At 46.8% G+C, this 24,644-nt stretch overlaps 1 protein-coding gene across 2 annotated transcripts in view; it reads right to left on the reverse strand.

The window, feature by feature from the left end:
- CGNL1 (cingulin like 1) overlaps positions 1-24,644 on the reverse strand; it is a 73,159-nt gene that overhangs the window by 17,493 nt on the left and 31,022 nt on the right. Inside the window, exons 2-9 of one of the 2 annotated variants that reach the window (XM_033166443.1) lie at positions 22,223-23,841; positions 21,583-21,677; positions 21,151-21,241; positions 18,987-19,088; positions 18,283-18,431; positions 17,310-17,445; positions 15,709-15,921; positions 2,344-2,550 (exon numbers count right to left, since the gene is read on the reverse strand). In XM_033166443.1, the coding sequence (XP_033022334.1) occupies positions 2,344-2,550; positions 15,709-15,921; positions 17,310-17,445; positions 18,283-18,431; positions 18,987-19,088; positions 21,151-21,241; positions 21,583-21,677; positions 22,223-23,821 (2,592 nt within the window). In that variant the 5' untranslated portion in view covers positions 23,822-23,841. Of the gene's footprint in view, positions 1-2,343; positions 2,551-15,708; positions 15,922-17,309; positions 17,446-18,282; positions 18,432-18,986; positions 19,089-21,150; positions 21,245-21,582; positions 21,678-22,222; positions 23,842-24,644 lie in introns of both variants that reach the window. The other variant, XM_033166442.1, reaches the window with a different exon arrangement.

Genomic DNA, 24,644 nt, shown 5'->3' on the forward strand with positions numbered 1-24,644 from the left:
GCCAAAGATACAACTTTTCAAACTTCTGCCCATTTTGGAACTCCAAAACTTCTGCTCCCGTACAACGAGTCTACATATTCACCTAGTTCGGCTCTCTTTCTTGTGGCACCAATTCTGCTTTTTTTTTTTTAACCCAACTCCTCAAACCAAGTGAAGGCAGCCCTGTTTAGGGAAGCTTTTAATGTTTGACGCATTACTGTATTTTAATATTTTGTTGGAAGCCGCCCAGAGTGGCTGGGGAAACCCAGCCAAATGGGTGGGGTATAAATATTATTATTATTATTATTATTATTATTATTATTATTATTATTATGTGGGCTTAGGGCCCCACCACCCTCCCTGCATGCCCCATGGAGGCCAAGGGGTTGCTCTCTGAACCTTGCTATTGCAACTGCACGCAGAGCTGCCTGATGCCAAGTCATGCCATTGGTCCATTTAGCTTAGTACTGTTTACACAGGCCAGCAGAGGCTCTCCGGGGTCCCAGGCCCCACCTGGAGATGTCAGCAGAGATCGAGCCAAGGGTCATCTGCATGCAGAGCTACAGCCCTTCCCCATTTATCTTACTAACATCCTTTGAAACCCTCCCTTGACACCCCCTGCCCCAGCAGAAGTCAAGTGGGAGGGCGGGTGTTAAAGGCACCACATATTTGGAATATTTTCTATGAGAAGCTTTCCTGGAGTCAGTGGTGATATCATCTGAGTGATGGGCAGATTTTTTCATTTGCCCAGGCAGCCCAACATGATGACTAGGCAGTTTTAGTGTTTTTATGCCCTTGGTTGGTTATGGTCCACTATTTTTGTTACTTTGTTTTCATTCTATTTATTTCTGTAGGCATTTTTATTCTGCCTAATCCATGGTGTCCTTCGGGGGGTTCACAATTTAAAAATCAAGTAAACATACAATCCACAAGAGTTAAAAAAAAAAAAACAACAGAGTGATATTCAACTAAGACCTACTGAAATTAATGGGCCTAACTTAGTTATGTTCATTCATTTCAATGGGTCTACACTGAGTAAAAGGTGAATCTCACCCTGTGTGTGTGTGTGTGTGTAGGCAATAGCAGCACAAAGTTAATTTTAAAATGTGTATCTTCAAGGGTGATTTTAGTTATTATGATTGTGTTGGCATGATTACTGTGTTCAACCTGACAATCTTATGCAGAAAGGTGCCTTCTGTATTTACAAAATAAAGCAAATAAAAAAGAAATCCTCTTGTTCAGACTTCACCTTCCCCACTCTGCCCAGCCCCTTGTTACAAGGCCCGGAAGCCATACTGGCTGAAGCTGATGGGAGTTGTAATTTGAAACATCCAGACGGCTCCAGGCTGGCAAAGGTAAAGGTAAAGGGACCCCTGACCGTTAGGTCCAGTCGCGGCCAACTCTGGGGTTGCGGCGCTCATCTCGCTTTACTGGCTGAGGGAGCCGGCATACAGCTTCCGGGTCATGTGGCTAGCATGACTAAGCCGCTTCTGGCGAATCACAGCTGTGCACGGAAACGCCGTTTATCTTCCTGCCAGAGTGATACCTATTTATCTACTTGCACTTTGAAGTGCTTTCAAACTGCTAGGTTGGCAGGAGCTGGGACCAAGCAATGGGAGCTCACCCCATCGCGGGGATTCGAACTGCCAACCTTCTGATCAGCAAGCCCTAGGCTCTGTGGTTTGGACCACAGTGCCACCCGCGTCCCTCCAGGCTGGCAGAGGTTGCCCTAAACCTAATCGCCTTCTCAATCCGGCCCGCAGATGGTCCGGGAATCAGTGTGTTTTTACATGAGTAGAATGTGTCCTTTTATTTAAAATGCATCTCTGGGTTATTTGTGGGGCATAGGAATTTGTTCATTCCCCCCCCCCAAATATATATATATATATATATATATAGTCCAGCCCACCACATGGTCGGAGGGACGGTAGACCGGCCCACAGCTTAAAAAGGTTGCTGACCCTTGCCCTAAACCCTTCCACTTGTGCCTTTGCTACAGCTGAACATCCAAAGCCACTGGTTTCTTTTGGTTTCTAAACATGTTGGCTGTGGCTAAGCAGTGGATTACTGGATTTGGATGATGGGCAGATTTTTTCATTTGCCCAAGCAGCCCAACATGACGACTAGGTAGTTTAAGTGTTTTTAGTGGTGTTTAGATAATAAAAATATGTGTTATAAAACAACTAATAAAAAGGAGTAAAAAAACAAACGAGGTAAGGAAGGGTGGGAAGTCAAGGAGAAACAAAAAATTGTTAACAAAAAATTGTATATGATGATAAATGATTTCAAACATTTTTGGAGACTTAATAGATAGGATATAAAAAACCCACACATGCTGGCTGTGGGTTGTGCATCAATGCTCACCTCATAGCTCTTTATCATTTCCTCCCTTTTCTCTCCTTCTCCTCTCATGCTCTCTAGCTCCTGCTGGAGTTCTTTGCTTTGCTTCTCCAGCTCTGCAATGGCTCCTTCCAACCCCTGGCTCTGCTCCGCCATCTTGGCCACTTGAACTTCCGCCGTCCTCTGTATCTTTTCGGCCGCAGCCTTGGCACTGGACAGGGAGCCCATTTTCTAGGAACGCAACACATGACATGGGTCAGAAGACGGCAGCTCTGAGAAGACAGACCACATGATTTTGTTACAGGTAGGTAGCCGTGTTGGTCTGCCATAGTCAAAACAAAATAAAAAATTAAAAAAATTCCTTCCAGTAGCACCTTAGAGACCAACTAAGTTTGTTCTTGGTATGAGCTTTCGTGTGCATGCACACTTCTTCAGATACACCGAAACAGAAGTCACCAGACCCTTATACAGGTGAAACTCAAAAAATTAGAATATTCATTTCTTTCAGTAATTCAACTTAAAAGGTGAAACTAATATATGAGATAGACTGATGACATGCAAAGCGAGATATGTCAAGCCTTTATTTGTTATAATTGTGATGATTATGGCGTACAGCTGATGAGAACCCCAAATTAACAATTTCAACTTTGGGGTTTTCATCAGCTCTACGCCATAATCATCACAATTATAACAAATAAAGGCTTGACATATCTCGCTTTGCATGTCATCAGTCTATCTCATATATTAAACTCCAGTAGCTAATGAAAACAATTGCTTACATAAATGGACTTTTCCACGATATTCTAACTTTTCGAGTTTCACCTGTATATAGTGAAAGAGTGGGGAGGGGCATTACTCACATGATTTTGGTGTGGGCTGTACAATTAGACAGTTGCTGCTAGGTGCTCCACACACACGGTGCACAGCTGTGCCTCCCTTGGAAAGTCACACTGGACTGTATCTGAAGAGATGGGCAACATTGGCCTGCAGCTCTCTTGAACCTCAAAGCATGTGGCTTCATGTCCAGCTGCCTTTACTTCACAGGGTTGTAAATGGAGACTGGAGGGGGCAGAATGGCTCTGGATTTAAAGTGGCAGAAGCCAAAGTCCTGCTTGCTGATGAATTTAGATGATCTGACCAATTTGCTCAAAAAAGAGGCAACTTAAGCATTTGCAAGTGGGGAGGAGAGGGTATGCTGGGTCATTACAAAGTAGAAATCAGGAAGCTGTTGAACCCTCTCGGCAGGTTGCTGGCAAAGGCTCCATCTGTCGCCTGCTGGACTTTGTTGATGTATTTGCTTAACATGCAGGCTTGGAGTTAGCAGATGGCCAAGAAGGGTGTCCTGAGCCTTTAAATGCAATTCCATCTTAACATTGTTATAGAAGATCCTCCACCAGCAGATCTGCATCAGCAGAAACTCAGACGAGGCAGATATAAACCAGGAGAGTACATGCTTCCCCCCCCCCCCCGATTCATCATTTGAACCATCTGCCATGGAGGAGGAGGAGGAGGAGGAGGAGGAGGAGGAGGAGGAGGAGGAGGAGACCACCACATGACATATCTTAAAGAATCAGCATCAAAGCAGGAATGCCATGAACAGGGAGAGGCAGTGAAGGAAGTGGCTTTGGGGCTCACACAGTCTGTCTTCTAAATATATGCTTTCTCTTTTCAACTCTGGTTTGCTGCAAGTCTACTAGGAAGAATATACCAGAGGACAACAGCTTTGGAAATCACTGGATCCCATTGTGTGGAAAGGCAGGATTGAACAGGAACAGTTGAATGGGCAGCACTAAAACAGCTTCCCTGGGCATTCTGTCTAACCAAAAACGCACAATGGACACTGGGAATGGAGCTGGGGTTGAAGAACTGGAATTAATTGACAGATATGATGGCACACCATGGAACCGTCTCCCCTGTGAGATTGTGGGCTCTCCTTCCTGCTGGATGGCCACCTGTCATGGATGCTTCAGCTGAGATTCCTGCATCGCAGGGGGTTGGACTAGATGACCCTCGGGGTCCCTTCCAACTCTACGATTTTATGATTCTCTCTCAGGTTAGAATGGACTCTGGATTCTTGCCAGCATCTGACGCAAGGCCCTGTCCCACTGGCTTGGCTAGCACCACTGGCCATTTGACTCCTCCCTTCCCAGAACTGTTCCCGCTGGCTGCCTGCCAGTCCATCACCTAATACTTTGTAAGAGTTGCTACACAGATTTGCCTGTTTTGCTTTTCTCCTCCTCATTCCTTTTCCCCCACTGTAACGTGCCTATCAGATTGAATGTCATTTTTTTTAAATTGCATGATTTGTTAGAAAGGCTGTAGCTAGCAGATAGCTAGCAAGATAGACAGAAAGATCAGGTAGGTCCGCCTCTGCTATGGCTGCACAGGTCTGTTCCAAGTTCTCACAAAGGAGAGCAGAGAGTTTTCTGCTCATTAGCAAACACTGCAGAGAGGGGCCTGCCTTTCCTTTGGCCTCGCGCTGAAAGGGACCTGCTGAGCCGCAGAGCTCAGTGAATGAGGTCTCTCTTCTTTCATAACCCTCCAAGTGCTGGTCACACCCACGTTTAGGGACAACTCTAGTGGAATTTCCTGTGCCATCAACCTGGCACTCAGGCTCTTGTCATGTAGGCAGCATGGCTTTGCAGCTCCCATGTGGTAGTGGGAGGGAGAGAAGCGGGAGGAAAGAAATAACTCTCAAGAGGGGCTTTCACAAGGCTCTTTGGACGTGCATTCGGCCATGTGGCTCCGGACAAAGATGCCGGTGGCCGTTTTCTAGCCAGAGAAGGCAAAGGCCATTGGGAGACTTTGGCACAGATGGTATTGGAAGCACCAGTCTTTCCAAACTCTGTCTTACTTTCTATGGAGCATTTTTAAATTGGATTAATTGAAACAAAGCAGAGAAGAGGTGTGTGTGTGTGTGTGTGTGTGTGTGTGTGTGAGAGAGAGAGAGAGAGAGAGAGAGAGAGAGAGAGAGCGCTCTCCATCCCCAACATCCTTTGCACAAAACTGAACCCTTTTGGATGGGCAATGACTGGGCTGCTGCCGGCTCTCCCCAATGTTTATCAGCTCCTCGGTGCCAATTCATCTTCCCCTTTCAGCTCCCCTGAGCTCACCAGTAAAGAGCCATGCTATGAGAACATATTCCAAGGATTTCTGCTTCCCCCCACCCCATGTTATTTAGAATCACGAGGCTGGCGGGAAGGGGGGGGAAGGGGGTGTACGAGTGAAAGCTGTTCAAGGCTACCCAAAGCTGTGTGACTGGCACTTAGTCACCAACCGCCACAGGTCTCCAACGACCTTGGCAGCTATGCAAAGGTTACACTTTTGCTCAAATGAGCTGCCCTTTAACCAGTTCTCCCATGCATCGCGGTACAAAATGTTTTTAAGAGGGATTTGTCCCACTGCCACCATCCTGTCATCCTCGGACCAAACGCTGCTAAAGGAAACCCATTATGCACATGAAAGTGAAAGTTGAGGGAGATTATGTTGTTCATAGCTCAAGACTGAATGGCAGGGATGTGGGTATGTAATATTTTAAACTAATGCTTTGCAACTGTGCATTAACCAACTCCTCGCTGATCAATCTCAATATCTGCTGCTTATTTGTAGGGTTTAAAACAAGAAATCCATAGAGATGATCTAGTCTTCACTTCAACCAATATCCCTACCCAATCCTTCCATTTAAAAAAGAAGCTAACTGTATACAAACAAGAATATGAGGGGAATATGGGACAAGGAGGGAAATACAACACAGCAGAGTCCTGTGCTAAAAACCAGGAGAGGTAATAGCTGAATACAGAATCATTGTTAAAAGGGCACCTCCCTCAGACAGTCTTCCTTGCAGTAGCCTCAAGGGAGCAGGATAGGCCTCATTCCAAGGACATCCCACAGTTCTGGCACAAAGACGTGTCTTGTGTGCGCACCCACAGGACCTCATGTGGTGGGAGGGGGAGAGAAGGAAGGGCCTCTGATGTCCATTGAAGAGTCCAGGTAGAATATTTGTGGGTGGAGACAGTCCCAGGATTGGAACCAATAAAGATGCTACAGAACTGGAGGAATATCTTACTACAGTTAGTACTCTGGCAGCTGCCATTTCAGTCTTACGTTTCACTCTACACCAGTGGTGACCAAACTTTTTCCAAGGAGGGCCAGATTTGATGAAGTGAAGGGCCGACCAAAGTTGTTGACCTTCTTTTAGGATTGAAGTTGTTGAGTTTTTTTTTAGGATTTTACCCCAGGGAATAAACTGCTACAGGGGCCAGATTAAACCGACCTGCAGGCCAGATTAGGCCCCCGAAATGGACTTTGGACATGCCTGCACTAGACAGATAAGACACCTCCTGCTCTATATATCAAAGGACTGCAGGATTTTATAATGCTATCTCTTTCCAAATGCTATCTTCTTCCAAAGAGTGGCTGGGGATGCCCAGCCAGATGGGCAGGGTATAAATAAATTATTAGTTGTTGTTATTATTATTATTATTATTATTATTATTATTATTATTAATAGTACCACCTATTTCATTACATGGATGTGGGTGGCGCTGTGGGTTAAACCACAGAGCCTAGGGCTTGCTGATCAGAAGGTTGGCAGTTCAAATCCCCACGATGGGGTGAGCTCTCCAACCCCTCACAATGCCAATAAAGATATATATATAAATATAAATATAAATATATAAATATTAGACCTACCCATCTCTTCCCCTAATCATAAGATGTCTATGACATTAGTGTCTCATACTGAACATTAACAAACTGTGAAAAAGACTCTATGAATCAAAAGTGGAAATGCTGTATTTACTTTCCCTTGTCTATTTGTCAATTTTGTAAAACAAGAACATCTTCAATAAAAACTAATGAAAAAAAGAAATAGCATGATTTTTGAAACAAAAGCAGATGACACTGTCATATTTAATGGTCCTGAAAGCCTCAAAAGCTGCTGCTACTAATCCCAAATCTTGGCTAAGAAAAGATTCAGCTGCTGGAGTGAAGTGGGGGGAGCATCTCTGATTTGTGGTGTGGCCAGATCCTGGGGGTCTCACTTGAACGGTGTTCCGTACCTGAGAAACAGATAGCTTCTGGATCTGCCCAAAGGCACTGTTATTTCCTAACAACTTGGGTTACGTATAACAAGAATTGCACATGGGGGGAGCACTGTGTAAGGAACACCATATCCTCTCCCTACTCCCCCCCCCCCCGCCCTGCACAAACACTACTCAAACACACACAAATACACAGCCTTGGGAGACAGCAGCAGCCAGGTTAACAACACCGATTTGTTCAATATGCCCCAAAACCAACACCAGTGTTTAAAGGCTACACAAAGTTTGGAGTTAGATGCCTGTGCCAGACTAACCTTGTTTTACTGTAATCTCCCCCCCGCCCCCCATGCTCTGCCCTCCTTCATTTGTGATTCACAGTGGCTGTCCCAAGGGTTAAAATGTGATTACTTGATTTAACACAAAGCACAGAATACAAGCCACAGAACCGGCTGTGCAAGATTCCTGCAGGCAAAGGCCAGAATCACCAGCTCACATATCCAGATATGCTGAGAATATCTCAAGAACCTGGGGGGGGGACCACTTAAAAAGGAGCCTTCAGTGGCCAGCCTGCCTGGCCTTGAACCTGAGCTCTTCACTTCTGAGACTAATTCCTTGCAACACTCAGTGTGTGCCAAGAAGGGGCACATGGCCTGGCTGATTTGCCACAAGAGCAGCGTACTGCGCTGGTTTGAAAGGTGGGTTTCTTTTAACACAGACAACTGCAAGTGGCAATATTTGTTAGGTTTGGTTGCAAAGGGCTAAATGCAGCAAGTATTTCTTAGGAAGGCACCTGGGACGACACAACCTCCCACCCCAGGAGCTGATGCCAATCTGTACAGAAGTCAGCCAGCAATACACTGAGAAGGAGAAGATGGGGAGATGGGAAACCCCCAGGCCAAATGCTGGCTCAGCCACAAACTTGTCAGGCTGCCTGTGGCAAATTGCTGCCCTTTCACCCCCAGTGCCATTGGTGCCACGCTAGAGGGCAGAGGCTTTGAGCCCCACGCAGCAGGAAGGCTCTGAGCGCCGCAGGGCCGGCTTGCCACATTGAGACATCAGCCAAGCACGACACATTGTCCTCTAAAGAGAGAACCCCTCATGAGACCAGAGCCTTAAATTACTGCACTGCACCCCTGCTCAGCCCCCACCCACTCCATCTGCAAAACAGAGATAAAAATTACCAAGTTGATGCGTCTGCCAAAGCTGGTGCCCTCCAGATTTTTTGGACTACAATTCCCATCATCCATGATCATTGGCTATGTTGGCTAGGGCCAATGGGAGTTGTAGTCCAACAACATCTGGAGGGCACCAGCTTGGCAGGTCGACTTCAAATTTTCTCCTACATGTGCTTCTACTTCGGTGACCTGGGGGTTAAGAAAGAGAAGGGTCTCCTTAGTGGTGGACCCCGTTAAACTCCCTTTTTACAAATGTATACCCAGCACATTTGCTGGCCCTAGGGAAAGTGCCTGGCCTAGTCATCCTTTGATTACTTAATTCAGCTGTTATTTTTAAGTAACAATGTTGTCTTGCTTCCATTTTTATATTTTGCTACTGTTTTAATCCTTCTGCTAGAAATATTTTAACAAAATACATAAACATAAAATGTGCATGAGAAGCACACAGGGCAGAACTAGGCACTTCTGGCCACCTGGGCCTATAGCCAAAGCCAGCTTCCCAGCATCTCCCACCCCATTCCAGGTCCACTATATAAAAGGTACCATGGGTGGTGCAACTGCAGAAGAAGACCACAAGACTCCCTAGTGGGGGGCAATATTTGCAGGGGAACCAATTCTGCAGTGCAGCCTAAGAGGCACATGCTGCTCAAATGGGCTAGAAGCACAGCAACTAGAAAGCTATCCACTTTGGTGACCAAAACGGATCCAAGTCTCTCCAATACAAATTCTTCCTCTCCTGCTTCCAAAATGCCACTTCCCAATGTGTCAGAAGCACAACCCTAGCTGCTACTGCACCCTTCACCTCAAGTGAACAAACCAATCTGGGCAGATCTGCAACATGGCTCAAAAATGGACTCCCTCAGGAGGTTATGGACTCTCCATCCTTGGAGGTTTTTAAGCAGAGGGTGGATGGCCATCTGTCATGGATGTATAGCTGAGATTCCTGCATTGCAGGGGGTTGGACTAGATGACCCTTGGGGTCCCTTCCAACTCTGTAATTCTATGATTCTGTTGCTAAAGTACAGCTAAGTCCTTGCAGCTCGGGGTGGGGGGCATTTAACTACACAGCTAAGTGTGACTCACAACATTCCCTTCCTGTCAGAAGGAAGTCAAGTTCAAAGCAGATTTTCAGTTTCTGGTTATCTCGGGTGGGCCCAAGAGTTGCCCTGCAATCCTGCTGATGAATTTGCAGAAAAGACTTAGTGCTGAATGTGGAATAAGCTGGTTATCTTAACTGGGTATTAGAATATCACCGTCTGGACAGTTTAAAAAACAAGCATATTGTGGGTTGGGAAAACAACCCCTGCCCCACAGGTCAAGGCAGCGGTCTGGCCATACAACAGCAGTTTAGAGAGTTTGCTTAGCTTAAACACAGTGGGGCGAAAAACTGCATCAACAAATGAAGGTGGAAAATAAGGATGGATTTTGTTTGTTTTGCTTTAACTCTCAAAGCAGTTCTTACAGTAAATAACCTTTCCTTCCTTTGGGTCAAAGGATAACTGGATACAATGCTGAAGGCGGCCCAGTGACTTATCTTCCAACACCTCAGTTGTGACCCACCTACCGGTAAGTTATAGGCCAACTCCCTTCCAGGTTGGTATACAGTGATGCAGCAGCCCCAGGAGAACGGATCTGAATTCTGACTCTCAGTACTAAAATCCTAGAAGGAATTGGGTGCGTACATCGCCTGAGAGATTATTGTATACTTAGCCTAATTATCAAAAGGCATACTAATAACAGACAGTGGGGGCTGGATTAACCCATTTTACCTTGGTAGTTTTATCACTTAGAATTAGGGTTTAGTTGAAAGGTAGATCACTGGATTTGCATCCTTCTGAAGGCTTCTAATCTAACATCTAAACTTAAATATGAACTCTAAATTGAAGGCTTCTCCATTTGAGATGCCATTAAAAGCTGAAAACTGGGAGACAGGCAAGTCTGACTCATTAGACATTTCCACCAATGGCAGTGGGCTTCTGTAGCACAGAATCGCTTTAGGGAGAATTCAACAAGTAAAATCTCCCAAGTAATTACAATCTGTGTTAATTCCAGAAGAGGCAACATGGGCATAAGCATACCTTGGGTTAGCTCAGTTCCTGTCAGTCACTCATTTCAAAGTCCCCACTCCCACACCATTTTCTGACTTAGCAACAAAACGTGGCCTGACACAAAACCTCTGGAGATAACACGTGTGCTGGAATTACAGCTTTTCTGGATTTCAGAAATTTCCCCACCCAAGTAGGGGGAATGTGTGCAACGTCAAACACTACTTTCTCCTCAACTCCATGCCACCGTCTTCACGCTTTGCCTATAAATATGAAAAAAATGAATACCTCTAGCGTTGGCTTGCTGTGGGAGCGAAACATCCCTGTGGCAGCCTACTCATCACTTGAGGGACCACACTGAAGCATCATGTTATGGTGTGTCTGTGTTATGGATCATCACCACAGACCAAGTGTCACAGGCAGACTGTTCACATCTCCTGGCATCACCCTCTTGGACATGGAGCCTTTGGTACAATCCGTTCACATCTCACCTGGAAGACCTGCTCCCTGCCTTGCAGGCCTTTTCCAACTGCCATGGGAGGCCGATGCCCTGACTAACTCCAGCTACCAAACCTGAGGTGGCTGAACAGACTCTTGGGTTGGGGAATTGTTTAGGCGGGGTTGTTGCTGTTAGGGGGGATTGTGTCTCTGTTATTAGTGCCCTAATTGTCAGGCAGATTGTCTGCCTATCTGTCAGGCAGATTTGCAAAAATCCCGGTAGAGCACTGTATATGTCCTTGTCATATGAGAACCAAAGAGGATCTCACACATTACATGTTGTATTGTCCCATCTATTCGGCCTTCAGGGATGTGATGTTACAAACTATTCCCAAATCAATAGTCAACTCTGAGGACCAAGTAAAGTTTTTGCTGGTGGACGCTGACCCATGGATTTCCCACGTGGTAGCGGTCTTTGTGGTGAAGGCTATGAAAACTAGGGTATGGTTCCTGGATGAAGTGGTGAGGTCCCTCCCATTGCTCTCCTAACCTGTTGTTGTATCTTCTTTCCTGAATGGTGGGGGGTTTTGGGTAGTCTCCTTTGCTGGGACAGCGCGGCATGAATTTTAACTTATTTTAATAATTTTATCTTTTATCTTTTTAATAATGTTTTATGGTATTTTGTGTAAAGGCATGGACCTCACAGACTTAATAAACTTGTTGTTGTTGTTTAAAATGTTTTAATTGTTTCTAACTGCTTTTTAACTTGTGTGTTTTTTTAATTTGGGGGTGTTGTTGTTTTAAATCAAGGGACATAAGATGTCCTTGGGAAGAGAGGAGCTGGGGAGAGCAGGGGCGACTGGTAACTGGTATATTTAGCAGCACATCCAGCCTCTGGATATGGAGGGTCCAATGGAGCCACAACTAGCTTTCTCCTTGTCCATGAATTTGCCTAATCTCCTTTAGTCATTGCTAGATGGAGATGGCTTGCTCTGTGTGAACCAAGGTGGAGTTTGAGTCAAAAGAGCGTAGACTCGTTATCTGGGGAACCGGGTTCGCGTCTCCGCTCCTCCACATGCAGCTGCTGGGTGACCTTGGGCTAGTCACACTTCTCTGAAGTCTCTCAGCCCCACTCACCTCACAGAGTGTTTGTTGTGGGGGAGGAAGGGAAAGGAGAATGTTAGCCGCTTTGAGACTCCTTTGGGTAGTGAAAAGCGGGATATCAAATCCAAACTCTTCTTCTTCTTCTTCTTCTTCCAGAGCCTTGCTCCTGGGTTAATAACAGAGAGTGTCGCTCCTGTCTTTGATTACCATGTACAATTCACGCTAAACAAGCCACTTCATTCACAGCATAAACAGAGCCTACCGTGGCCACAAGCAGCCAGAGCAGGGAAAGGATTAACCTATCAACAAGTGGTTATTTCAGGGCTGTGTTATCCTCTTAGCTGTACATTGCTTCTGCCACACTCTGTTTGCTCGGCTCTCCAGCACAGCCAAGGTCATACCAATCGAGTAGAAGATTAACTCACGTTCCCAGCAATGGCCTGGGTCTCGCTAGACGGGTGGATTGTTTTCCCTCAGGGCCTCAACCTGTGGGCTTATTAGGCTGTTAATAGGGAAACCCCGAAGTTCCCGCCCTACCGATAGAGGTTTCCCTGTTTCAGGTGTGACACCATCAAACGGAAATGTTCTGCTTGCTTCTAGACAGCCTTAGGAAAAGAGCAAGATGAGACTGTAGCAGAAGTGGGCCAACCTTTGAGAACTAAGGCAGCGTGGCATGCATTACACCTAATACCAGGGGCAGCATGAAAACATTTTGGTGCCCAAGACAGACCATCTCACTTTTTTAATCAACTACTGTACAACACAGAGCACTGGGAAATTCTCCTGCACAAGCCCCACCGAAATGAATATGCAAGAGTACAGCCAAGCTCTTTTTCCATCTCATGTACATGTCAGCGGGGCTTGTGCTAGAGAACTTCCTGAAGGGCCGGGCCTAATATCTCTCTGCACCCCTTCATAGCACCAAAAATTCAGCAGCAGAGGGAAGTCGACTCACATGGCCTCTGGCCAGGAAGTGCCACATTGTGCTATGCGCTGCTGCTTCATGGGGCCTTTATGGCTGTAATTAGTGCTGCAGCCAAGTAGATAAGAAAATGATTTTTAAAAAACCCAAACACAGAAAGGCAAACAGACGATGCACTTCAAATAAATGGAAATAACAGAACAGCAGAAGATTCTGACACCTCTGCCAAACAGTGAGCTGGTTATATAAAGTTCAGTTAGACCAAAAGAATTAACATGGGAGGGTTTTAACGAAGCAAATGAAACTTCCAGATATAAATAATGTCAGCTTGACAAACAATAAGAACCACGTGATTACCCTTCTGTGCAGAATGATGGGTTTTTTAACCACATGGTGTGTGTTTTTAAACTGTTGATCTAAACATATATTTGCCTGATCTTTCAGCCAATTATTGGCAATCAAGCAGAACATCCCACTGGGGTATGCAGTTATCTGCATGCAGGGGCTTCTTGCAGCAGCAACTCGACTTCAGAATTCCCTCGCACTAGAGGTATGATTAGCACTGATCAGGCCTTCAGGTACCAAGTTAAAATGTTCTTCTTCAAGCAGACTTGCTCTTGGTGGAACTGATCAGTCTCCAAGGTTTTGGAATCCAGGCAGCTTATGCCTGCTGCTGTATTTTGTTCCCATTATTTTAAACTGCTCTTTTACTCTTCTATTCATGGTTTAAATGTTACTCATTTTGTAAATTGACCTGGAATTTGTTTGAATGAAGGATGGTTTAGAAATGCAACAAGTATTGTATATTCTGGCGTATAAGACTACTTTTTAAACCAGGAAAATCTTCTCAAAAGTCGGGAGTCGTCTTATACGCCGGGTGGAGAATCTGCGGTCGAGTATATCTCAAATTCTATTTTTTAACTGGAAAAGTTGGGGGTCGTCTTATACGCCCAGTCGTCTTATATGCCGGAAAATATGGTAAATAACAAAACGTCTAAAGGAACTCCTTTTACTTCCAATATCCACCCACCCACAAGGCAGATTTAAGTAGGCCTGAGTAGGACAAATGCTCAGTTCTGGTAAGTCACCATCTCCACCACGCAACCAGAAAAATCAAGTGAAATCATTGTGAACAATACCAGCCATCCCCAACCTGGTGCTCTCCAGCTGTTTCCAAATTCCTACCAGCTTCAGCCAGTGCAACTCTATAATGCTGGGGCTGATGAACGTTGCAGTTCACAACAGCTAAAGGGCACCAGGTTGGGGACACGTGATCTATGTAATGCACATAGAATACATCAGAGGGGTAGGATGTTGTGAAAGGACGCAGTGAAGGGCCAACCCTCTGCCCCCCCTCACCAATGGAAGCCGCAGGAAAAGGGTCAAATTGGCAACAGAACTGGCTCCTTCCCACCAGCTCTTGCTACTGAAGATTGCTGGTGAAATTCACCCAAAACATTGGTGGCCTATGCCTAAGCCACAGGCAGGAAGCGAATGAGGGCTGCCTGTGTTAACATATCTTATTGTTATTACTGCAATATGATATTCACAATGGAAAATGTGGTCTGGTCAGATTAAAAACTGAATGAATCTAGCACACTCAAGATTAAAGGGACTGACCGGGAAGGGGAAGGATGACGGCATCAGAGCCTTTGAGTTTCCACAAAGTGTTTAAAGGGATAATCTGTGCCTTGCAGGCTTTGTCTAATGACTTGCCAAGACCATTAAATAGATTTTTACATGTGCATGGACTCAGCTTCACAAGGATGCTCTGCGGGGGCCAAAGAAGTTCTGCTACAGGATGCAGGTTGCCTTTCACATTCTGAACATGCAGCAAATAAACAGAGCAAAAGTACGGTATCTGAAATGGTTTATTCCATTTTTGTCCAATTCAGTTGGCCAGGAAGGAACAAGCGAGTGGCTTATGTGTGCCATTCAGTGTGGCAAAGTAGGGGGGACAGGCAAATGTAACCCCATGGGGTACAATCTACCAGGATGTATGAAGCTGCTTCATTCCCATAGCTGTTGGAAGACCTGCCCTGCTCCCAATTCTGTCTCCCAATTCAGGGAGCCGTCTAAACGAGTACCATCCCAGACACATCCTGAAGCCCAAAAGTTTATTACATGTTGTCTGAAGGAGGATTTCTGTAGTTTGGAACTGGGCCTCGCTCAAATGTCATGGCTGGGTCTGAGGTGAGCCATGAATTAGGGGCCAGGGGGCAAGCCAGGTATCAGGACCAAAGGAACACAAGAAGAGTCCAGAAAGCCTTTGTTGCCCACTCATAGTCCTTCCTGTCCAGCAGGGTTCAACGCCCAGCCTGTAAGGAAGGGTGTCAGGAACTGGGAACAGCGAAGGCAGGTGCTGCAATACATGACTCAGGGACTTGGCCCCAGTCGCTCCCCAGACAACAGAGCAGCTTTGCTGGATGACTCCAAGGGCGTCAGCACAACAGGAGTGACCAGGCCCAGTTAGCAGGTAGAGGCTCATTTCAAACAGGAGAAGGGGAGTAACCCCAGCACAGCAACCTGAGTCCTGGGCTGGGTGAGTCCCCTGCTAGCTGCTGGCTGGTCTCTGCTCCAACAAACCGGTTGTTCACCTCCAGGGACTCCCAATGAACAACAGCCTTGGTTGAATGTTAAGTCTGGCTCTGCACCACACTAACCTCTGTAACTTCTTCCAAACTCCCTCTCAGAGTCTGGAGTTCCTGGCTGTGTTGTTCTTTGAGCCGGTCTATCTCCTGGTCGTGGCTGGACACTTCTTCCTTCAGGGCCCCCTTCAAGGCTGTCAGCTCGCGCTCTCGCTTCCTCAGGATGTCTTCCTGCTGCTCTTTGACCCTCAGGATGGCCTGAAGATCCTGCTTCAGCTGCATCAGTTCCTGCACCAATAAAAAAAAGGAGAGACTTGTAGCCAGCACTGCTTGAAAAGAGAGGTCAAAACCACTGAGAGCAGAAGGGTCATTTCCAAGGCCCTCAAAAACTCAGCACCAAGTCCTAGCTTGAAGAGTTACCTGAAACTGTCGGCGCTCAGGCCGCAGAGTCCTCTTCAGCCACAGAAGAGGATAGAAGTGTAGAGCATCAGCAGGGCTGGCCCACCCATGAGGCAAGGTGAGGCGAATGCCTCAGGCGGCAGGGTCCACAGGGGCAGCAGGTCCAGCCTCCAAGAAATGCGCCGTCTGCCGCTGCCACCACAGTGGCAGTGATGGTGCAGTTATTAGAGGCCAAATCTGCCTCCTCCTCAGCAGTAACCCCGCCCCATACCACCCCTACAGCAACCTCTCAGCAAATAGGAGGTGCTGCTGGTCTCCTTCCATCCCTAGAGACGAAATGGCAGGGGCTGTCCTCTGTGGACTCTGCACCCGGCCAGCCAGATTCAGAGCAGGCCTCTTTCCTCCTCACGGTGGCCTTTGAGTCCCACTTCAACCGTTGGGCTAAGTGGATTTGATTCCCCTGCCTGTTCTCGATGTAGATTTTCAGGTGGCGAAATGGGACAGGCCACCATCCCAAGCCTCAGCCTCTATCACTGGCAGGCAGCAACAACTCTCTGGATGGGCCTTATGCGTTGAAATATTTTAGTTGATATTTTAGAATGTAAAATGCTGTTTTTATTTATTGATCTGTTCTACCTTGTGGGCTTATAGCCGAATAAAGTATTATCTATCTATCTATCTATCTGGATGGGCCAGGCTTGGTACAGAGACCAGAAGCCCAGATTTCCTCCCTTTGCCCAAACAGAGGCATTTTTGGCTTTGGCTCAAATCCATCTCCTTACCCAACTCCAGCTCAGGGCACGATGAGATGAAACACAGTCTTCTGAAGATTTTGTAACCTTAACACACGCTCAAGAGGCCTTGAATTTGACTGTAGCAGCAGGCAGAGGCTGCAGGAAGGAGAGTGCTTAAGCTTTCTCACAACCCAAATCACCCCAGCTGTTTCTCTCTTTGCAGAGGAAAAAGATACTGGGGACAAGAATTCCCCTCTCCACCTGTCATGTGGGATGAAAAGCAGTGTCTCACTGCTTGGTCAGTGATCAGGAAAAAGTTGATATCTTCCAACATCCCTTCTTGTTTGGCCCTTAAACTAAACCCTTTGCTCTGGTGCCGCCAATTCACCTCAGGGACCTTGGGTAGGAGAACACTTCCCTCAGGCCTGGACTACCACAGTGGCTATTTCCAGCACAGCAGAAGGCCTGCTGGTTTCTGCCCCTTCTTCCAAAAAGAACCACCGCCCCTCCCCCAGGTCGTATTTTGCCTCCCTCACGACTCACCCCAAGGAGCATCTCCCTCTCGCCATCCTCAGCGTGCTTCGCGTTGTCCAGCTCGTCGTGCATCTCAGAGAGCTGGTCCTGCAAGTCCCGGATCTCAGTCTGCTGCTGTTCTTGCTCCATTTTCACTTGGAAAAGCCTCCATAAGGGAAACGGAATCATGTTTTCTACCTATATTTGGCCATGTATTGTTTCATGTATATATTCTCGATTTCTGAGGAAGGCCAAAGGACGCCCCCTCCTTTCAGGGAAGTTGGGGCCTTCATGGTGCTGGTGACCTCCCAACCTCTTGCCTTGGGAACGCCCTGCCCAAGAAGATGCTCTCAGCCAACTCTCTCCAGAGTCACAGGAAAAGGTTCAAGGCTGGTTTATTTGGGAGAGCTGCTGGTGAGAACAGAGGGAAACCGAGGCCGCTGGTGTAGTTTGGGGGGAGTGGGGGGGCAGCTCCTACGTACACATAGGCAATGGAGGAATGCCTGAGCCACAGTTTTGGCAGTAAGAGAAAAAAGTTTGGTGAAACCAAACTGTGTTTCTGGGGTGTTTTCCTCTGTTTTGGCCACTCCCTTTTCCCCATCATTTCTGGAAAAGAACTGCAGTCAGTGCTCAGCTTTGTCCTTACTGTATCCCTGACCCTTGGCCGTGCTAGTTGGGGGGTTCCTGGCAACATCTTCCCCCTCCCAGGCGCAGACAGAAGCAGAGCAGAGGCAGGCAGGAGAGCAGCAAGAGAGCCACAAAGAAGCCAAGTCTGGAGGGTGGCTTTTGAGGGGAATGGATTGAAACCTTAAAGGGGCATGAACATTGTGCCCCTAAGCCAGGATGCCTATTAGGATCCCAATGGAAGGCTGCAAAGGAGGGAGGGAGCTTAAGATGGGATCTGTGGGCTGAGAGGGGTGGTTCCCAAGAGGGTGGACAATCACGCCCCGCTATTCACAAAAGCAGGCAGGCAGGCACGCAAGTCCTCCTGCACAAAACTCACTCTTCAAGGTGCTGCCTGAGGTCTTTCTCGCTCTCCTCCAGCTGCTTCCGGAAGGTGTCTTTATCTTCTATGGTCTTTTCCAGCTGCTGCTGAAGCACTCTCAACTCTGCCTTCGCTGCATCTCTTTCATCTGTAATGTTCTGTTGGTTCTGCAAACAGGGGAGATCAGAAACACAGGATGCTGGAAAGAGGCTGGGGCGGGCCCTTTTCAGAAAGAATGCTGCATTTTTAAGAAAAGGGGCAGGCAATAATAAGAGGTGCCCCCCTTTTTAAATAGTAACGTTTGCAGCAATTCACTGTACCCAGCAGCTGGGCTCAACATCAGCAGCAGCTCTAGTTACAGGGCTCGGGGCCACATCCACAGCCCCGCCTCCCACCAGCTTAGGCAGCTTCTGTATTCTAGGAGGCCCTTGGTCCAACTGGGCCATCGTTGTCTCTCAGGCAGACAGGGTGCTACCTGGCCGAGTGTGGGGAACAGAGCCTAGGCCCAACAACATAGAGCTATGGGCTCCCCAAAGAAGGGCACTCTGGTGCAAAGGTGAAGCTTCCCTGACAGTCCCTGGACTTTCTGCCCATGCAAACCATTCTGCTTCAACAATCTCTGGAGCAGTTTGCACCATTAGCTTGCTTCTTTTTTTAAATCTCCCTGAGAAAGGAGAGCAATGTGCAGCACTGATGCAACAACAGGGTAGGTGGCGACCTACCTTGACTTCCAAATCCAGCCTCCTCTGTAGTTCAGAAACCTCCTTTTCCAGCTCCTTTGTCTGTTCCATCAACGCCTTGACTGAAGCAGACATATCAGAGGCCTACAGTCAAAGAACACATGCTTGCTCTGAAAAATCTATAGATTGTTTTGTTCTAAAAGAGCCATCCAAAGCCAATGCCTCAGTTTAGAGCAGGTCTGATTATCCCACACTATCCCTGAAGGAGCATCACTGTACTACATCTAAATAATGTATTGTGGGGGGGGGGGACACACATGTCACCAGGGAGTCCTGTCCTTTGTGTGCACCACAGAGAAGGGCCACTCACACTGGTGCTACCTACCATTCCTAGGTAAGCCCACTGGGTCCAACTCAGAGCCAATGTAGTGTAATGGTTAGAGCACTGGGCTCCGACCTGGGAAATGCGGGTTCAAATCCTGACTCAACCATGAAGCTGAGTGACCTTGAGCCAGTCACAATTTCTCAGCCTAACCTACCTCACACGGTTGTTGTGAGGACAAAACAGGGCGGGCTCCTTGGAGGAAAAGGTGGTATATAAATTAAACAAATGAATAAGCAAACAAGGAGCCACTTTGCCAAGGAACCCCCTCAGGCTGAAGCCGACCCTCTTAAACGAGGCCTGAAACTAAATTGTCCATTGGGTTTTGCTTTTGTTTTCAGCAGCAGATTTCACTCAATTTCCACCCAGGTTCTGAATCTGCTGCAAAAGCTAAACTCAGGGGATCTCACTGAGCAACATCTCAAGGACCCCACGTAGGCCCAGCCCTAGTCCAAATGATCAAAGGGAGGGGCTTCCCATGAAGTATAGGAGGGCTCAGTCGTGACTGAGACTGAAGTTCAGCTCAAATGGATTTATTGAAGCATCAGGAACAACATAAGAAGGGCAAAGCAACTATATTTCAGAAGGCCTGGGCCACACCCAGTCTCAACATGATTGGCTGTCTAACCCCCCAAGCTGCGAATCATAACTCAGAGCTTAAGAGCCAATGCCAGTAGCCCAAACCCTAATGCTACGTGATTGGATAGCGTGTATCAAATCAGAACGCAGAAGCTCAGGATCCTTAGTCCAGACTCGGGCTCAGGTGAACACAGACTACTGAATACATAACATCCCTCCTCCCCGTTTCACTGCACAGCGTCCCTTTTCATCTTCAACGCTGAGTACCAATTAGCACAAGGATTTCCTGTATTAATATCATATTTAACATAAGGCAGGATCACATATGAATGGACATCACATCTTTCCCCAACACTTGGCTGTGCTAAGCTGAATGTGTGGATTACCTCAGCTTCAAGGTATTGTTGTGTCAGTTCAACAGATAGCTAAAGGAAAGTTCTCTTTTGGAGGAAATGATCAACAATGGATCATTCACAACATACAAATCAACGCTGCTACAGTCAATGAGTCAGGAACTTGCCCAGGTGAATGGACCTTTGGATCATGTTTTTACTTCAATGGAGTTCAGCCTAAATCTGAAACTAACATTTGAACCTGATGGTGCTCAGCTAACCATTGATATCTACATAAAACAAGAGACCAGGCATAAAAAAGTGTGTGCAACAGCTACAAAGCACAGCTTGCCAGTTTAACAGTGCGCCAACGCACTTATGGATCTTGGCATGGTCTGAAGCTTCATTATTCTCTGGAGTTTACATGCTGAAAAAGGACAGAGATCCAAACACATAGCAGAGTCCCTGCCAAGTTACTAGATCTTATAGAGTGAGGAGGAATTCAGACTGTCACTCTTTTGCAGGATGGATGCACATTCCAGAACTTTGCTCAATTAAAGTAGATTAAATTGCTCTGTCACCCTAGCATGAAAAATCCACTTAAAAAAGAAAAGAAATGGAGTTTGAAAGTGACAGGAAAATGCATGGAAACATGAAGAGATATTTAAGGGGAAGGCTTGCAAACATCCTGTAAGTAAATCAGAATGAATGCAGGATGAACACTCATTGCCATCTAACTGCCCTGTAAACAAATCAGAACAATAAGACTGGAAGCAAATCAGAGTGGGTGCTCAAGCGTCAGGGTTGCCCAGAGGAGCCCTAATCTTTTTTCCTCACACAACAAGGTGAGGGATGTGGATAAACACAAGAAAGTTGAAGAGAGAGACAACCTTGTTTTCCTCGTGTACTTTACCTGTGAGTTCCCTGCTGCTCTGGACTTCAGAGTCTGGATTTTCTCAAATACCAGGTTGACTTTCCTCTTTGTTGCATCATCATTTTCGCTGCTTCTGAAATACGAACAAACGTCAGCCAGCAAGGCAATGACTGAGATGTCTCACAGTCACCCAAAAGCCCCCAATTCCTCCAGTGACCATCTTATGAAAAGACACTCAGCCACAGATGTTAGTAGGTTAAGATCAGAGGGGAATTTTACTTCCTGGTAGTAAATCAGAGATGCCTAGCTGGACCCCAAGGTTGCTTTAAGGACTGAAAATCAGAGGGGGGGGGCGTAATGTATTAATTGGAGATAGCCACCATATCAGTCCCAAACATCAAATATTCATCTGCTCAAGTCCTCAATGTAATGCCATTTCCACAAGCTACATGTTTGTGCAAGCCCACTAACCCTTCCTTGAGATAGTTGTAGAGAATCTGCTTAGCTGTTTCCTCGTTGGTTTGCTGTGCAAGTTCCTGTTGGCCCTTCAGCAGATCAGGAGTGACCTGGAAAGACAAATCCAGGTATCAGTCATAACCCTTGCAATGAAAGCCTTCGGCTTCAGACAGAACAGCCTCTGTGCCACAAGCAGAGTGAGCCCAAAACAGTTTGATGCTGTGCTATAGGATGGTCTGAGAGGTGTGTGGCAGGAACATTTGCAAAGTTGCAGAGAAGAGGATTTGCAAATGACTGCCTTGATGCCAAAGTCAGGAGGGGAAATGGACTTCTGTGTCCGGAGAACTCTGCTTATTTGATACTTTGACTTCAAAAAGGTAATTGCTGAAAAATCCTAAAATGTGAATTATTCCTAAATATGTCCTGATTTGCCATCACCACCCTGCACTACCTCCCCAGAGCATGGAAGCTGCTTAGCTGAACTCCCCCTTTCTGTCTCTCTAAGTTTTCCATTCAACAACCTCACCCCCGAGGGGCTGAGGCCACAAGGTGCAGGGATAACCAGCACTTTCATTCATATGTCCAAAATTGCATCTCTGTAGCACAGCATCCCGTCACTGGACCAGGTCAACAGATCACACTCTGGCAAACATACCTGAGCAGCTGAAGCAGAAGCAAATGATTTCACAAGCTGTTTCGGAGTCGCAATACGGTTTGGTAACAAGAGAGTGGAAGTCACCATTTTATTTTCACTTTTTTTGGTCTGGCCTGGAAGCGTGGATGATTTATAAGCCGAACCCTCGCTGACTATTTTACTTTGCTTGTGATATTGCAAAGAGTTGAAATGCTTGCTGGGAGAATCTCTCGCTGCTGTTGCTGCTGCCTGGAGTTTGCCCACAGACCGAGGAGAAACTTGATCCCCAAAAGACACTGACTTCTGATCTGGAGAGAACACCTTCTGAAGGCAAACTTTAGAGGGCTGTAGTAAATGCTTCGATGATGTTGCCGAACTTTGACTAAATTCATCTGAACAACTGGAATTCACCTTGAGCCCGCAGGGAAGGGCACTGTCGACGCTCCTTGACCGCTTACGGTCGTCTGGGTGAATCCTGCTCCTGATTCCCAGCCTGCCTCTTCTCTGAGGACCCATCTTCCGGTCAAACTTTTCAATGAGCTGATCAACTGCAGGAATTGAACCAGTGTCAATATCGCGACCAGTCCCAGGCAAAAATGGGATATACCTTCTGTTTTCATGCCTGTTAACATTGTCAGCATAGATGGCATACTCTTGGTCATCAAGGAAGAACTTGTACAGGGAAGCAATAGAAGTTGGGGTAGTTGATGATGACGACGACCGCCGTGACCCATTCAGGACTGATCCTGCTGAATCTTGCCTGCGGAAAGGAAGGAGATCAGGTCTGCATTTCCTTGTTTCCTGATAGGTGGGCGGACTTATAGCAGATGGAGATCCTTCACTAGAAGAACATGATCCATGCATTCCATTGGGAGTGTCAACAACGCTGGGGCATTCCAACTCCTGCTTGCTTTGGTCTTCCCCTACTGCAGGCATGGTCAAATCCACAGTTTTTGGTTTGGGCTTGGCCAGTTCTACACACTGGAGGGTCATTTTATCTAATGAAGCAACCTTCAATGGTGAGCTCCAAGGCTTGCTGTCTGGTTTCTCTTCATCTGCAAGAGATTTGGATTTACTGGATGGGGGAGCCTCAAAGCCTTCCAAATTCGGGATGTTCTTTTCAGGATCGTAGGGCTGCAGAAGCTCAGGATGCCTCTGGAAGTTCAACAGACTGGGCGACTGGGCGAACCCAGTCTTGAAAGGCAAGGTGCTGCTCTCTCCCTCATCCACACTGGTCTGCAGGCTTTTAAACTTATTTGGCAACGTGCTGTAAGTTCCCAAACACTGTCTTTCTTCGCCAGTTTTCTTCCCCAGTTCAGGAGCAGAACTGGAGTCCAGCACTGACCTATCAAGTGTCTCGGTTGCAACCTGTGGGCCGTTTGCAGGTGCTATGTGACTGTCAGGCAAACACCCCTCTGCATTGTTGAGCACAATGTATGGATGCCCATCAATCCCTTGGACCCGGATGCTGACTCCATAGGACCCATCCTTTGCATTCAGCGCACTCTTTGCCTTTGGAGGCACATTGTTTGCAAGCTTGAAGTGGATCCCGCAGTCCTGCTGCTGTTGCTGCTGCTGTTGCTGCTGCATGTGCCTGAAGCTGCCCACATAGGACTCCATTGTTCACATGGGTTTAAGCACTGCAAAGAGGAAAGAAACAGATACATGAGTAGAGGAAACGAGTCACTTTCATCTTCATCATACCAAAGTCCCTGGCATTTTCTTCACTGACACATGGGGCTGATCCAAGACAATTGGGCACCTGCAGAGGAAAATCCAAAATGCATCCACCACATGCAGTGGTTAAAAGGGAGTTCAGTTCCTGAACAGAAATGGAATGGAGTGGGAAGTGAGAAGAACAAGGCTGGCCGATGTCCTTAAGCAGGGAGTTCCAAAGGGCAACACGAGGATTACCCAACCTTCATTGGCCTGAGTGCTGCCTTCACCTTTGGCTAAACCTCCAAGGGCTGGATGCTGGCAATGGGTATAACCACCCCACAGCCTCTCTCACAAACTCTTAAAGGCACACACAGCTTCCTTATCTCAGGAATTCTAATGCATGCCTCGTCATCCATGCATGTCAGCTGAGTGGTGGACTCCTTCTCTGCTCAGCAAATAATCAATCCGAGGACCCAGGAGGGAGCAATTTTCATTCTGCACCAGCAGGGCACTAGACTTTGCCTACCTCACTGTGATGCCATTATTATTATTATTATTATTATTATTATTACTACTACTACTACTACTACTACATTATTCTTTGCCAGTGCTGCCAAAATTAATAGGGTCTGGGTGGGCCAGAATAAATGGGTGCTGGATCAGGTTTCCAAACTGTGGGTTAGCCACTCCTTGACAATACCGTGAGTACAAAGGCCACTGGCCTAACCTGAGAAGGGCCTCCCCAGGTGGACTCTCAGTCTGTGGAGGGAAGATGTTGAGAGGT

The sequence above is a fragment of the Lacerta agilis genome, chromosome 13 (assembly GCF_009819535.1).
Source record: "Lacerta agilis isolate rLacAgi1 chromosome 13, rLacAgi1.pri, whole genome shotgun sequence".
NCBI lineage: Eukaryota > Metazoa > Chordata > Lepidosauria > Squamata > Lacertidae > Lacerta > Lacerta agilis.